The sequence below is a fragment of the Protopterus annectens genome, chromosome 11.part0 (genome assembly GCF_019279795.1).
Source record: "Protopterus annectens isolate FY-2018-M chromosome 11.part0, PAN1.0, whole genome shotgun sequence".
Classification (NCBI taxonomy): Eukaryota; Metazoa; Chordata; order Ceratodontiformes; family Protopteridae; genus Protopterus; species Protopterus annectens.
Window position 1 is genome coordinate 1,556,949,197 of NC_056745.1, and position 16,143 is coordinate 1,556,965,339.

General features: G+C 44.9%; 1 protein-coding gene across 1 annotated transcript in view; it reads left to right on the top strand.

Moving 5' to 3' along the window:
* Positions 1-16,143, top strand: part of SMO (smoothened, frizzled class receptor) — a 558,191-nt gene that overhangs the window by 312,482 nt on the left and 229,566 nt on the right. Inside the window, exon 7 of the mRNA XM_044088830.1 lies at positions 15,786-15,878. Coding sequence (XP_043944765.1) covers positions 15,786-15,878 — 93 coding nt within the window. The remainder of the gene's footprint in view (positions 1-15,785; positions 15,879-16,143) is intronic.

The following is a 16,143-nucleotide window of genomic DNA, read 5'->3' on the forward strand; positions in this document are numbered from 1 at the left end:
CGAAGGGAAAGCCTTCAGTCTGCCTCCAGCCAGTCAACTGTTAACCACGGATGCCTCGGATTATGCATGGGGAGCCCACTTGCAGGGGAAAGGCCTGCAAGATTTTTGGACAGAGGATCAGCAGCACCTACATATCAATTTAAAAGAGATGTTAGCTGTACAGAATGCCCTCTTGGCTTTCAGGGATCTTCTACAGCCGGGACAACTACTGATATGGACAGACAACACTACAGTTATGTGGTACATAAACAAGCAAGGGGGTTCACACTCCTACCCCCTTTGCAGACTAGCCATGACTCTATGGAACACAGCTCTAGCTTGCAAAGTGGATCTACAAGCTCAGTTCCTGCCAGGGAAACAAAATATTCTGGCAGACAGCCTGAGCAGGAACCTGTCAGACCCACACGAGTGGATGTTAGACACCCAAATATTCAAGATGATTACAGAAGCCTGGGGCTGCCTGGACATAGATCTATTTGCATCCCCCCTCAACCACCAGTCACAGATTTTTTGCACAAGGACATTTCACAAACTAGCATGGAAAGTGGATGCACTATCATTCAGTTGGAGAAACCTCTCGGGGTATGCCTTTCCACCACTACCTCTTCTTCCACGGGTGTTATTAAAGATCAAGCAGCACAAGCCCAAGATGATGATTTTACTGGCCCCAAATTGGCCTCGTTAATTTTGGTACTCAACACTGATGAATCTATCCCAGGAGTCTCCTTGGATTTTACCTCAGATTCCAAATCTTTTGTCCCAACACCAGGGCCAGGTTCTGCACTCTCATGTCAAAACTCTCAGCCTGGCAGCCTGGCGAATTCAGAGTCTATGATTACTCCTTTCCTTCCCAACATGGATGTCATCTTAGAAGCCAGACGGCCTAGCACTAGAAAATCTTATGCAGGTAAATGGAAGAGATTTTGCACCTGGATGCATGCTCAGGATTCGGATCCTCTCATTCCTAATATCCCATTGATTTTACATTACCTGACAGACATGCTACATAAGGGTTTATCCTTCTCCTCCATAAAAATACATGCCTCAGCTATCTCTGCACATTACAGTACAGATCCTCCAATCTTTTCACATCCACTTCTTAAACAATATCTCAGAGGAGCAAAGAATTTAAGGCCCCCTAGGACACCACCCATACCTGCCTGGGACCTCAACCATGTTCTGGAAAAACTCACTCTGCCTCCTTTTGAGCCTGCTGCCACATCTGATATTAAGTATTTATCATGGAAGACAGCTATCCTGCTGGCCTTGACTTCAGCCAGGAGAGTCTCGGTGTTACAAGCACTCATGGCTGTGGAACCTTATATTATTTTTCACCAAGACAGGGTGTCTTTAAGGACTAATCCTACTTTCATGCCTAAGGTGGTTTCCAAAGTGGCTTTAAATCAAACTGTTCACCTGCCAACCTTTTTTCACTAATCCACAAAATAAGGGGGAAAGGATCTTGCATTCCTTGGATGTACACAGACAACTTCGTTTTTACCTGGACAGAACCAAGGATATCAGGAAAACAGAGCAACTGTTTGTTTCTTATGCAACAAATTCCCAAGGCAGAGCTATTTCAAAACAGACCATTTCTAAATGGATTGCTCATGGAATCAGATTTTGTTACTCTCATCATGGAAAGCAAATCCCAGGAAAAATTAGGACTTGCTCTACCAGAGCTGCTGCTACTTCAGCTGCCTTTCTCAGGGGAGTACCTACCAAATATATTTTGGAAGCTGCAACTTGGAGTTCAGTGCATACTTTCTCTAAGCACTATAATCTCCCTCTTTACTCTAAGTCTAGGACAGGCTTTGCTTCTGCAGTCTTGCAGGGCCTTCTAGCCGCCCCTTCTACTCTATAACCACCACCCTTTATCTCAGCTTTGGGATTCAACCCTACAGTGATGACTGCAACAGTGAAACACGATGAACATAGTACAGTTGTGTACACTTACCATAAATGTAGATGTTAGAGTGTCTTCACTGTTGCAGTCTGGGTTACCCTCCCTCCTGTCCCCTCTTATACTTTCATTAGTGTGGTTTCCTACTTCACCCTTCTTCTGAGGTGTATTTGCTACAGGGTATGGGGTTTGTTGTATGTTACATTTCTGTTTTACTATTAGCCTTCACTTTTGGGCATCTGACATCTGGGGCAAGAAAAACTGGAGAACATGGTGTCGGCTGGCAGCTTCATACTCCTGGCGCTCTGACGTCAGGGAGCATGACTGAACAGCCGACGCCGGACCCACTCTTTGGGATTCTGGCTGACCGAGGGCTGCCTGCCGGCAGGAAGAACCCTACAGTGATGACTGCAACAGTGAAGACACTCTAACATCTACATTTATGGTAAGTGTACACAACTGTACTTTGTATGTTATTCATGTTTCACTGTTGCAGTCATCACATTTGGGTTATCCTGCCAGGGGTAGCCCTCAGTCGGCCCGAATACCAGAGGCTTAGTATTTCTACATTGGTTGCTGTCACTCTAGGGCTGATGACAGGTCGTTAGTGGTATAAAATCAGGCAGCCGGCGCCATTACATCAGTCTTTCTTGCTGAGGAGCCCGAAGCAGAAGCAGTTTGCATGAGTGCCGGTCGGCCGCTACCTGAGTTTTCATTTCTGAATTGAAGTAGAAGTCTTCTAAAGCAAAGTACTCCATTGGGGATCCTTTTTTCTTGATCTAACCGATATCAGAAAAAGTTAGCAATTGTCTTGCCTGTGGAAAGCAAATATCACGCCAAGACTTCCATTCTTACTGCGTCACCTGTTTAAGCCCAGACCGTGACATCCCCCGCTGTCACTTTTCTGCTTTGCTCAATGCCAGAACTATACATCGTTGGGCCCTTATTGTAGCTAGATACTTTTGCTCTCAGTCCTGGAATTCCGATATGGCCGTAGCCGTCCGACTACCAATCTTCCAAAAAAAGTAAGGATAAAGACAGAGACAGACCGCACAGGTCCAAAACTGTCGACGACGCTTCCGCTAAGCTAGTTGTCAGTTCTCCTGTCCTCAGTAAGGTGTTTTTGCAGCCCCTAATGCCCGCTTCTGTGGATTCGCAGGCCGCTACCGAGACCCTTTTGGAGTCCAGTATGCCACGAGACTGTTCTTCGACTAAGGATCCTGTGGATGTCTCTACCTTGGATGGGTTTCGGAGCCACTGAGCAGGCACCGGCTTCCGAGGAAGTACTTTGCACTACCGATTCTAGACACAGACCAATGACTTCTTTCATGTCTTCAGTTCTTCTAAAACTACTGTGATGCTCTTTGTGTTTCATTGTTGCAGTCATTACATTTGGGTTATCTGCTTGCAGGTAGCCCTCAATCGGCCTGATTAACATAGTCTTGGGTCCTGCGTCGGTTGCTGTCCCTTCTTCCATGACATCAGGTCGTCAGGGGTATAAAACATGCAGCCAATGCCATTACATCAGTCTTGCTTGCCGTGCGGTGCCCGAAGCAAAAGCAGTTCACAAGTGCCGGTCAGCCGACTCCTGAAATTTTCGTTTTCGAGTTTCAGAACTGAAGTCTTCAACTACAGCTAAGTACCCCATTGGGAAAACATTTTCTTGATCCTTTCTGATGTCAGTAAAAGTTAATAATTGCATTACTTGTGGAAAGCAAATACCTCATAAAGATATTAATTTGTACTGTATTCCTTGCCTAGGCCCTGACCACGACGTACCTTGCTGTCGGTTTTATGTTTTATTTAATCAGCGCACTATCCGTCGTCGGTATATTTTCGCGAGTAAATATTTCAGTTCTCAGTTTGATTATCCAGAAATGTTGTCGGCTAGTCATCCGACTACCGGGATTCCAGAAAAATGCAAAGATAAAGACAGAGACAGGCTGCCGAGGTCCAAAACTACCAACGCTTCTCCTCAGCCAATCGCCAGTTCTCCGGTACTCAGTGAGGTGCTTTCGCAGCCCCTGATACCCGCTACTTCTGATTCGCAGGCCTCTACTGAGACCCATTCGGAGTCCAGTATGCCGGAAGATGCTTCAACTATGGAACCCGCGGATGTCTCTACCTTGGATGGGTCTGGAGCCGCTGTGCAGGCAACGGCTTCTGAAGGTGTATTCAGGCCTACAGACTTGCATATTAAACCGACGTCTCCTTCTTTACTTAGGCCTAAATCTCGATCCATGCCTAAAAAAATGATGCCCAGGCCACATGCTCAGGCCTCTATGCCTAAAAAACAAATGATAAGAATGGCTGAAGATCTAATAACTGTAATCAGGGGTAGCCAACCCCCCCCCCCTCAAAGAGGCCTAGGACTGAAGTTGATTATGAATCTTCTGATCAGGATTCTGTTTTTTCTGATTCTTCTGATGATTTGGATTTGCCCTTATCTACTTATGAAGATTCTGATGCAGAGGACTCCATTCCCTCTGCTTCCCCTCCTGAGGATTTCTCTTTTGGGGAAACCTTACATACTCTAAGGGAGCATTTCCACTGGGAAAGCCAGGATTTTTCTGATTCAAAAAATAGGTTTAGGGATTTCCTTCTCCTACCTCAGCATAGGCCTTTAGCTATTCCTCCTGTACTAGACATTGTTGATGATGCTTTTTCGGAATCTAGTTTGGCCCCTGATTCCCTGCCTCCTGCTCCCAGAAAACCTGACAGATACTACAAGGCCCCTGAGTCCCACAAGTTCCTTTTTAAAAATCCTATTACAGATCCAGAGACTATTTCACAGGGGCCCAAGGGCATTAAGGCTTCCACTGCTAAAAAATCTTACCCCTTATGATAGAGACTCCAGGGCACTGGATATATGGGGTAAGAAGGTTTACACTTCTGCAACCTTGGCCATTAGGGCTTTAAACTGCCAGTTTCATATGTTAAAGTATCAGCAACATGTTACTGGACTGCTTAAACAGAAAATGATATTGATTCCTGACTGTGTGGAAAATAAAGAATTACAGCATGTAATGCATTCTGATGAACAAGTTGGAAAACATAATTTGCACTGTGGTTTTGATTCATTAGAGGTCTCTTGCAGGGCTGCTCTTACTGGGTCTGTGCTCAGAAGGCATGCTTGGCTTAAGGAGCAATCTTTGCCTGATCAAGTTAAAGCTAAATTGTTGGATGCTCCTTTAAATCAGGATCGCCTGTTTGGCAACAAGGCTGAGGAAGTTCTTAAAAAACCGAAGGTAAAGCTAAATCTATGCAAACTGTTAAAGATTTTTTACAAGTTCAGTCTCCTAGATTTAGTAGGCACTGGCCCTCTAAGAATTGGTCCTTTTCAGCCCCTTCCAGGTCTTCTCAAGCCAAACCCAGACACAGCAAAAATCCCAGGCTCCAGTCCCAGGGGACACACAGAACTAAGCAGTGGGGGGCCTCCACTTCCAAATCTGGGAATAATAAGACTCCCCCGTATGGTAAACTGTCTCAATGACTTACTTTTAAAATTTCCAAGCACTTATCAACTGACTTCCCCTTTGGGGGGAAAGATTGCTCTTCATGCAAAGAATTGGGAACTCATTACCCAGGACAAATGGGTTTTAAATATAGTGTCCCAAGGATACAGATTTCACTTCCACACGTTACCAACACCAAGCAGGTGGCCAGACCTACCCCCAAATCAGTGGGCAGAGGGCCAAAAACAAGTACTTTCTCTCTTAAGCATCGGGACTATCCAACTGGTACCAGAAGAGGAAAAGGGACAAGGTTTCTACTTGAGACTTTTCCTGGTACCCAGAAAAGACAATTCATGGCGTCCTATCCTGGACCTGTCTACTCTAAACACCTTTTTGGAGATTCCAAAATTCAAGATGCTGACTCTTCACCAATTACTTCGTATGCTAGGCAAAGATGCCTGGTTGGCAACACTAGATTTAAAAGAAGCATATCTGCACATCCCAATCGGGGAATCTTGCAGAAGATACCTAAGCTTCAAAGCAGGCTACACGCACTATCAGTTCTCTGCACTGCCCTTTGACTTATCTACTGTGCCCAGGGTATTCACAAAGTGCCTAGCTCCAGTTATTGCATTTTGCAGGCAAAAAAATATTCAAATATACCCATACCTGGACGATTGTCTAATTCAGGCAGAAAGCCAGGACATACTTTGAATCATCTGGTCTTTGTACAAAGGGTTATAACTTGTCTAGGGTACACCATAAACGAAAAGAAATCACACCTGGTACCCTGTCAACAAATTATATTCCTGGGAGCAAGCTTGAGTACAACTTCCCAGATGGCTTACCTCACGCCAGAGAAACAAATTAATTTGACAACCTACTTCAAACAAGTGGCCACAAAAACCCTGCTATCTGCAAGACAAATACTGCAAGCCTTGGGGTTCATGGCCTTCTGCATTCTTCTAATTCCGTATGCAAGACTGCATATGAGGAAACTACAGTGGTATCTAAAAAGTCTATTGTGTCAACATTCTCAAGACCTGGAAACAATGATTCCTATCATACCTTGCCTACGCCTAGAGTTCCTTTGGTGGGCAGAGGCCTGCCACCAAAACAAGGGACTACCTTTCACACCACCCCCTGCCACCCAAACCCTAACAGATGCATCAGACTATGCATGGGGGGCTCAACTGGCAGGGAAGTGCATTCAGGGCAAATGGAACTCATTCTTACCCCCTCTGCAGACTAGCCATGGCATTGTGGAACACAGCCTTGAGCTACCAAGTGCACCTACAAGCTCAATTCCTGCCAGGAAAATTAAATACACTGGCAGACAGACTAAGCAGAAACCTCATGGACCATCACGAGTGGGAACTGGAACCAAGGATTTTCAACATGTTGACAAGCAAATGGGGGAGCCCAGATATAGACCTGTTTGCCTCTCCCCAGAACTACCAATTGGACAAATTTTGCACAAGGACTCCCCACAAACAAGCCTGGAAAGTGGATGCTCTGTCCTTCAGCTGGAAAAACCTATCAGTCTATGCCTTCCCCCCTCTGCCTCTGCTCTCCAAAAAGTCAAACAGGACAAACCCAGGAAGATTTTGATTGCTCCAGACTGGCTGCGCCAACACTGGTACCCCCTCCTGCACAGTGTGTCATGGTTATCTCCAAAGCACCTGCCTCAGACTCCTTCCCTGCTGTCTCAGCAGAAGAACCAGATTCTGCACCCTCAGCTTCTAACACTGAACCTTGCAGCCTGACTAATTACTTAATCTGTCCTTTACCATTCCTCAGCAAACCTGTGATGGATATCATTTTAGAGGCAAGGAGGCCTAGTACTAGAAAATCTTATGATGAAAAATGGAAAAGATTCTGTGCCTGGAACCAAGCTGAAGGGATGAGCACAGCAGCGCCCAATTTACCTCGGATTTTACAATACTTAACTGAGATGCTTCACAAGGGCCTGTCTTTTTCCTCCATTAAAATCCATGCCTCAGCCATTTCAGCTCATTATAACGCAGAACCTCCCCTTTTCTCTCATCCACTGCTCAAGCAGTTCCTCAGAGGAACCAAAAATTTGAGACCACCCAGGAGAGCTCCAAGCCCAGCCTGGGCCCTTAACTTTGTCTTGGAGAAACTCACTCTACCTCCTTTCAAGCCAGCTGCTACTGCAGACTTAAAATTTATTTCTTGAAAAACAGCTTTCCTTTTGGCAATCACTTCAGCTAGAAGGGTATCTGAATTGCAGGCCCTTATGGCAGTGGAGCCTTTCATCATCTTTCATGCGGACAGGGTGTCCCTCAGAACCAATCCATCCTTCATGCCTAAGGTGGTATCCAGTGTGGCTCTTAATCAGTCCAATCATTTGCCAACCTTCTTTCCCAATCCACAGAATAAAGGGGAACGGATGCTACATTCCTCAGATGTGCACAGACAACTTAGATTCTACTTGGACAGGACTAAACCTCAAAGGGAATCTGAACAACTGCTGGTGGCATTTGCTGCAGGGGCAGAGGGGAAGGCTATTTCAAAGCAAACCATTTCTAAATGGATAAGCCATTGCATTCATTTCTGCTATAAGCACCATGGAAAACCTATCCCCCAGGGGATCAGAACTCATTTCACCAGGGCTGCATCTACCTCTACAGCCTTTGTCAGAGGCATCCCTACCAGGGACATCCTAGAAGCTGCTACCTGGAGTTCTGTACATACTTTCACCAAGCATTATCATTTGCCAATTTTCTCTAAATCCAGAGCTGGCTTTGCCACTACAGTCTTACAGGGCCTTATAGCTGGCCATAATGCTGTCTAAATTCCTCCTCCCAACCATAGCTTTGGGAATCTACCCAAATGTAATGACTGCAACAGTGAAACACGAAGAACATAGTGCAGTTGTGTACACTTATCATAAATGTAGATGTTCGAGTGCTTTCACTGTTGCAGTTCTGGTTACTCTCCCTCCAGCCCCCTAACTTATTTTGGCTATACCTCTGCTTTCCTTTACTATGCTTAAAAGCCTTTTTGGTGTATTTGCTTTTTTGTTGGAGGTATATCTTTGTGTTTTTATATTTAATTGCTTCCCATTAGGGGGGCATCTGACATCTGGGGCAAGAAAAACTGATGTAATGGCGTCGGCTGCATGTTTTATACCCCTGATGACCTGACATCATGGAAGAAGGAACAGCAACCGACGCAGGACCCAAGACTTTGTTAATCAGGCCGACTGAGGGCTACCTACAAGCAGATAACCCAAATGTAATGACTGCAACAGTGAATACACTCGAACATCTACATTTATGGTAAGTGTACACAACTGTACTTTGTGTAATCTTCAAAATGTTGTGTGTGTGCAGGATTTTTAAAGAATGTGGATGTTGTGAAGGTATTTGTCTTTGCTGTTTATGTTGTCAGTTTGTTCTGGATATGGTTTAGCTTTCACTCCGTTGTGTCCAACATAATGTAGAGTTGTGAGACAGGGTTTGGCAGTAGCACAAAATTCAGGTTGTAGATGGTATGACTTAAAGAATCTAACTGTTTTGGTCATTATTTTTCAGTTGCTAACTAGACAAGCTAACTCAACACAGTTGCCCCTTTTCAGGGCTGACTGGGGTATTTTTCTGGTCAAATCACACAGTAGCTATAGAGAGATAAGGAATTAAACTTAATACTACAGATGCTTACCAGCTGCCCATATTCTTAACCCTCCATGCTGCCCTTAACTGAAATAAAGCTGAGTAGTGTTACTGTTTGTTATTTAACTGATTAATCATCCTTTGACACTAGTTTCTGCTGTAGGAGTATTAATCCTTATTTAAGGTGTACCTTTTATATGATTAACAAGAAATCAGGAAGGTAACCAGAACTTTTATACTTGTAGCCTTGTATTTGCTAACCCCATTCCTTCCAGAGTTTCAGTTTTAAAAATGCATGCATCTGTCTCTACAAAAACAAATCAAAATACTGTGCAATTTCTTTTAGAGATAAAATTACTACCAGAGTAAAAAAGTGCAGTCAACTACTAGACAACCTCTATCATGTCAGGTACTTACATACATCTCTAAAGCTAAAATGCTAACTTCTCTCTCTCTCATTTTTTGTCACTCGCTGCCTGCTAGCAATTAGCCCTCACACTGTCAGTTGATCCCATTTGTTCTCCTTCCTTGAATTGATAGCTCACCACAGGAGACTGTCTTCATACAACTATTGTGAGGTTTCCAATGACAGCCTCTTGCCCTGGTGTCTGACTGCATACTCAGACGTTAGGGTCAAAAATCCCTCCCTTATTTTGGGAAATGTGCATGGAATCACACAAATGTTTCATTACCCTACTGTATGTACCATTTTTTTCTACAAATCACATTTTTCAAGACATAACATCTATGTGCCCATGCATGCATACATGCATGTACACATACTCAAATAAATGCATGCTGCTGCTTGCACAATGAAGAAATGATGTGTGATTTTCCATATCTTGCCCCATACAACCCAGAAGTGTGTTGTAATGCTGCAGGTATCAGTACAGGCTGATGTCCATCATGTTTCACTGTTGCAGTCCTGACATGTTGGATCTCTTGCCGTGAAAGCCCTTGGCCGGCCCAACTACCAGAAAAAATTATTTTCCCCTCCCAGGCTGGCAGAAGCCCTGATCGATGTCAGGATTTTCGGGTATAAAGGGAGCCAGCCTGTGTCATAATATCAGTTTTTTCTTGTCAGTCGAGCCCAAAGCACTGTTCAAGTGCATCGGTTGGTCCACACCAGAGAGAAGTCGCCATTGGAAAGATAAGTACCACGTTGGGGAAATCTTTTCCTTTAACTCATGTCAGATAAAGTAAATAATTGTCTCTGTAGTGGTAAGCAAATCCCACACAGACACTTTCACTCCCTTTGTGTTACCTGCTTAGGCCCAGTCCACAACATTCCTAGTTGCTGTTTTTGTACTCATTTTAACACAAGGGCGGTTAAGCATAGGGATGAGTTTCTAGCTAGATTCCTTAGTCAAGAATCTTCTCATTCGCATCCGATGATGTCTGCTGGTCTTCCTGAATTTGAGCAGCCTAAGTATAAGAAAGATGAAGAAAAGAAACAAAAGCTTAGGTCTTCAGATGACAACCATTCACCATCTGCCTCTCCATGTAGGCTTGTTATTGTTGAAAAAGGTGAGACGCCTTCGCAGCCCCGTTGGTGTCTGTAACTATGACGGAGTCTCTGTTGAGACCAGTTTGGAGTCCAATATGCTGTAGGTCCTGTGTACTTCCTCACAAGCCCTTACATATGGTTCATCGGTCGGGTCCAGGGGCCACTCAGCAGGTCTTGGCTTCCAAGGAGCATTTCTCTACTGGTGATGCTCAAACAATACGTTGGCCTACATCAGTGCCTTCTCACCGCTCTCGGGAGACAGGCCACAGGTCGTTGGATGCTCCTAGGGCCAAGGCCAAACCCACTCCAAAGAAAGGTACTGTGGCAGGGCCTTCACCTAGGCCTACTGGCTCCCTTTTTCAGGGATGCCAACAGAATTTGATAAGACTAGCTGAGGACCTGATTTCTATTATGTCAAGACAAGCCACAGGGGATGCCCCACCAAGGAAAAAGAAAAGGGATGCGTCTTCTGAATTTCTCCCAGATCCTTTTCAATCAGAGGAAGATTCAGACCCAGAGGAGTCTGGGTCTGATGAGGGTCCCTCCTATACATCCTATGATGAGTATGATTCAGAGGATAACCTGCCATTTGCCACCCCCCCCCCCCCCAGAGGATTTCAACTTTGGAGAGACCCTTCATGCTATGAGACAGTATTTTCTGTGGAAGGCACAGGATTATCCCTAGTCCAAGAAGAGAGTTAGAGAGTTCTTGGATTTACCCAAATGCAAACCACTGCCTATTCCAGCCATTTTAGAGGCAGTGGAAGATGTTTTCTAGGATTCCTCCTTGAATTCTGATTCCCTTCCCCCTGCCCCATGTGGACTAGACAGGTTTTGTAGGGTACAAGACTACCACAAATACCTTTTTAAAAATCCTGCTCGTGACCCTGAGGTGGTCACCCTGGGGCCCAAAGGGGCTAGAGTCAGTTCACCCAGGAACCCTTTATGTACAGATAGAGAGCAGAGCCGTTGCTAGGTTTGGGAAACATACTGAGGTAGCCAAACATTCATTACACTGTTTATGTTGCCATGGAAGCTTCTTGCAGAGCAACTGCCACAAGCTGAATTATTAGAAGGCATGAACAATCTCTTCCAGACCATGTTAAATCAAACCTACTGGATGCCCCCTTTACAAAGACTTTCTCTTTGGCCCCAAGGCAGAGGCAGTTCTCAAAAAAGATGGAGGACAAAGCAAAGTCTATGAAACTGTGAAGGACTTCCTCCAAGTGCAGCCTCCTAGGTTCAGTAGGAACTTTCCAGCTAAACATCGGTCATTTCCCTTCCATGCTAGGGATAGACAGAGGAAAGCACAGTGGGATAGAACCCATAGGCAGAGGCACAACAGCCACAAAGAAGCAGGCAGTGGACCTCTGAGGCTCCCAGGCAAGGGAGTTATAGCTCCCAAGCTCCTGCCAGAGAGCAACTATGACTCATCCACCCTGCCTCCACCCCAAGACTAGGAGGAAGGCTGTCACTCTTCAAACAAAACTGGACCCATATTACTTCAGACAAGTGGGCTCTAGAAATTATTTTAAATGGTTACAAACTCGCCTTTAAAATACTCAGGCTATCCAGATGTTCCACAAAATCGAGGATCAGAGGCCCTGGCCCACATTCAGATCTTGTGCTCTCGGAGCTGTGAAACCAGTTCCAGAAGATCAAAAAGGATAAGGTTTCTACTCCGGGCTGTGTTTGGTTCCCAGGAAGGAAGACTCATAGGGCTCAGTCTTGGACCTGTCCAACCTCAATCAGTTTTTCCCGGTTCCAAAGTTGAAGATGTTGACTCTTCAAAAACTATTACCTATGATAACCCTTCAATAACCCTTCAAGCCTTCATGGTCTCACTAGACCTAAAAGATGCCTGTCTGCACATTTCAATTCAAAAGTCTCACAGAAGCTGTCTTCGCTTCAGGGCAGGCTCCAGTCACTATCAATTTTCAGCTCTGCCCTTTGGTTAATTTACCACTCCAAGGGTTTTCACAAAGTTTCTATCACCTGCAGCAGTTGCTTTCTGCAGGACCAGGGGGGTCCAAATATACCCCTACCTAGACAATTGCCCATTACAGGCCACAGACCTGTCCATGTTCCTCAAGGACCTGAAATTCACCCAAGACTCCTTGTCCTCTGTGGGATTCACAATAAATCTCCAGAAATCTAACACTGCCTCACCCAAAAGGATAGTTTTTCTGGACTCTTCAATTCAAAAGGCTTCCCTCCCTCCAGACAATGTCTCCTTTCTTGCAAACTACTTCCACAAAATCCAGTAGAGAAATTGCATCTCAGCCAGAGAGTTTCTCCGAGCACTGGGATATATGGCTTTATGTATCCTCATGGTTCCACTGGCCAGGCTGCACATGAGGAAGTTTCAGTGGTACCTCAAACTGTATGGTGCCAGAGCTTTCAGTACCTAAAGACCAAGATACAACTGATCCCTTATCTAAAACAGGGGTTTGCATGGTGGGTACAGGCTTGTACCCAAAATCAGGGCCTTCCCTTCAGTTTCATTCCACATGGCCAAATCCTCACCACAGATGCTTTAGAGACAGCTTAGGGGGTTCACTTTCAACACCTCCAGTCACAAAGGAAGTGGGAGGTTCATTTCAAGGACAGACATGTCGATTTGAAAGAACTTCTGGCAGTGCAAAAAAGCCTGATAGCCTTCAAAGAAAACTGGGAACCAGGGGCACTGTTAGTAAAAACAGACAATACCACAGTCATGTAGTACTTAAACAGGCAAGGAGGCACACACTCTTATCTCCTGTGCTGCCTAGCGATGCAAGTCTGAGAAACTGCACACTCTCTGGGCATGTATCTCATGGCAAAGTACCTTCCTGGGGTTCAGAATGCTCTAGCAGATCACCTCAGCAGAAACCTGATGGACCCCCCCCCCCCCCCCCACGAATGGCATCTACATCGGGAAATTTTTCTCAGCATAACTCAGAGATGGGGAGTCCCACAGGTAGACCTTTTTTGCCAACAAGGACAATGCTCACATGAAAAAATTATGTGAGCATTGTCCTTATTGGCAAAAAGGTCAATGCTCACATGAAAAAAATATGTGCCAGGATCAAACAGAAATCTTCCTGGAAAACAGATGCTTTCTCCTTCTCATGGACTCATCTCTTCATTTATGCATTCCCCCTGTTACCCCTTCTGCCTCAAGTACTTTAAAGATAAGGGAAGAGGGTCCCAGGGCAATACTGTGATAGCACCAGACTGGCCCAGATAAAACTGGTATCCTCTCCTCCTTCAGCTCATCAATCAGAGCCCATAGCTGTTACCTCAAATGATAGACCTCCTCGCCCAATACAAGGTATTGTGCACCCCAACCTTCAGACTCTCAGCCTTTGAGTTTAGATAATTCTGCAGCACCCAGCTGCAATGTTACCCTATGTAAGCAGGTGCAGGATATTCTTAGAGTCTAGAAGACCTAGCATTAGAAAATCATACTTGGCCAAATGGAAAAAAATTCTCTATTTGGTGCCAGAAGCACCACCTCGATTCCATTACTGCCATCCAAGAATACCTGGCCAGTCTGGTGGGTAAAGGCCTTTCCTATTCCTCCATTAAAATTCATGCGTCTGCAATTTCAGCCCACATTCCTGCTCTTCTGCCAGTCTTTTCCCATCCCTGTTAAGACAATTTCTTAGGGGAGTCATTCACATTAGACCTCCCAGGAGGAAATCCACTCCTCCAAGGGACCTCAATTTTGTCCTAGAAAAACTGACTTTGACTTTGCCTCCCTTTTGAACCTGCTGCTAATGCTCCTCTCAAGTTTCATACTTGGAAAACACCCCTGCTGCTGGCTATCACCGCAGTCTGGAGGTTGTCTGTGTTACAGGCCCTCATGGCAGTGGAACCATTTATTAGCTTCCACTAAGACAGGGTTTCCCTCAGAACTAATCCTTCTTTCATGCCCAAGGTAGTCACTGATACTTCTCTAAACCAAGCCTTTCATCTGTCTACATTATTCCCAGCCCTCAGAACAAAGGAGAAAGAATACTTTATTCCTTGGATGCGCACAGGCAGCTCTGCTTTTATCTGGACAGAACAAAAGCCTTGAGAAAACCTGACCAGCTGTTTATTACCTTTGCCCCTGGCTCTGAGGAGAAGCCAGCTTCAAAACAGGCTATCTCTAAATGGATCTCCCACTGCATTTCTTTCTGTTACAGCCATTGTGGCAAAAAGACCACTGAAATGATTAGGTTGCACTCCACTAGACCCACAGCTACCTCTTAAGCCTTTCTGAAGGGGGTCCATACTAAGAACATCTTGGAAACAGCCACCTGGTCATCTGTACATATTCTCACAAAGCACTACCACTTGGCAGCCTTTTCTAAGTCCAGAGCAGGATTCGTCACTGCCATCTTGCAGGGCGTCCTCTCCATAATCTCCTTCTTCCCTCAGTTCAGCTTTGGGAATCTTCCCACAAGTCAGGACTGCAACAGTGAAACATGAAGAACATAGTACAGTTGTGTACACTTACCATAAATGTAGATGTTTGAGTGTTCTCACTCTTGCAGTCTTCTTTCCCTCCCTCCTGCCCCCTTAGCCTGCTAGGTAGCCTACTAATAACCAACTAATCCAGCCAAGGGTCACCACCCCTGGCTAACCTTCTGTTAGGGTCTTCTTCCTTAGTTCCTTCATCTTCACTTAGGGCTCCTCTTGGCAGAGAACAAGAAAAGACTGATATCATGACACAGGCTGGCTACCTTTATACCCAAGTGGACTGACATCAGTCGGCATCCGCAAGCCTGGGAGGGAAAAATAATTTTCTCTGGTAGTCAGGCCAGCCAAAGGCTTTCACTGCAGGAAATCCCACAAGTCAGGACTGCAACAGTGAATACACTCGAACATCTACATTTATGGTAAGTGTACACGACTGTATTTTATAGATGTATGTTGGTGTATACAAGTCTAACTTTCAATGAAAGATGCTTGGAGAAAAAATGATTCAGTTAAGTGCACTGACTATGCCTTGCTACACCACTGCATAAGATAAAATGAGCTTTTTGAGACAAAATGATGAAGTTTGTGTAAATATTGACTGCTGTAGTCTGGGAAGATGATTGTTGGTAAAGTCCTGAAGTGTGGCTTGTGGGCTGCAGTAATGTACCTCAGTTTGTGCACTGGACTCCAGAATGACTGTTAACTTGCCTGTTTGCCAGTATAACACAGTTATGTGAGAATCAAAACATTCTTAACGTGTATCCTGTGACAACTGATATTTGTCTTAGCAGAACTCAGTCAGCATGAATTTTTGTCATTGTGTTTCATTGCAGGAGTAATGACCTTGTTTTCCATCAAAAGCAACCACCCTGGTCTCCTAAGCGAGAAGGCAGCTAGCAAGATTAATGAGACCATGCTGCGGCTAGGTGAGTGAAACATTTGACTGGGCTGATTTGGGTAAATCATTTCAAACATATTTATTCCTGGGTTTAGTCTGACAGCATTTTAATCGCACTCAAAAATGCACAGTGTGTGTGTGTGTGTGTGTGTGTGTGTGTGTGTGTGTGTGTGTGTGTGTGTGTGTGTGTGTGTGTGTGTGTGTGTATATAAGATCCTCATGCTTTTCCATCAACTACTACTATGGTAGATTCTTCCTCTCTAAAATTTGATTTTATGGGTTCATAGGCATTT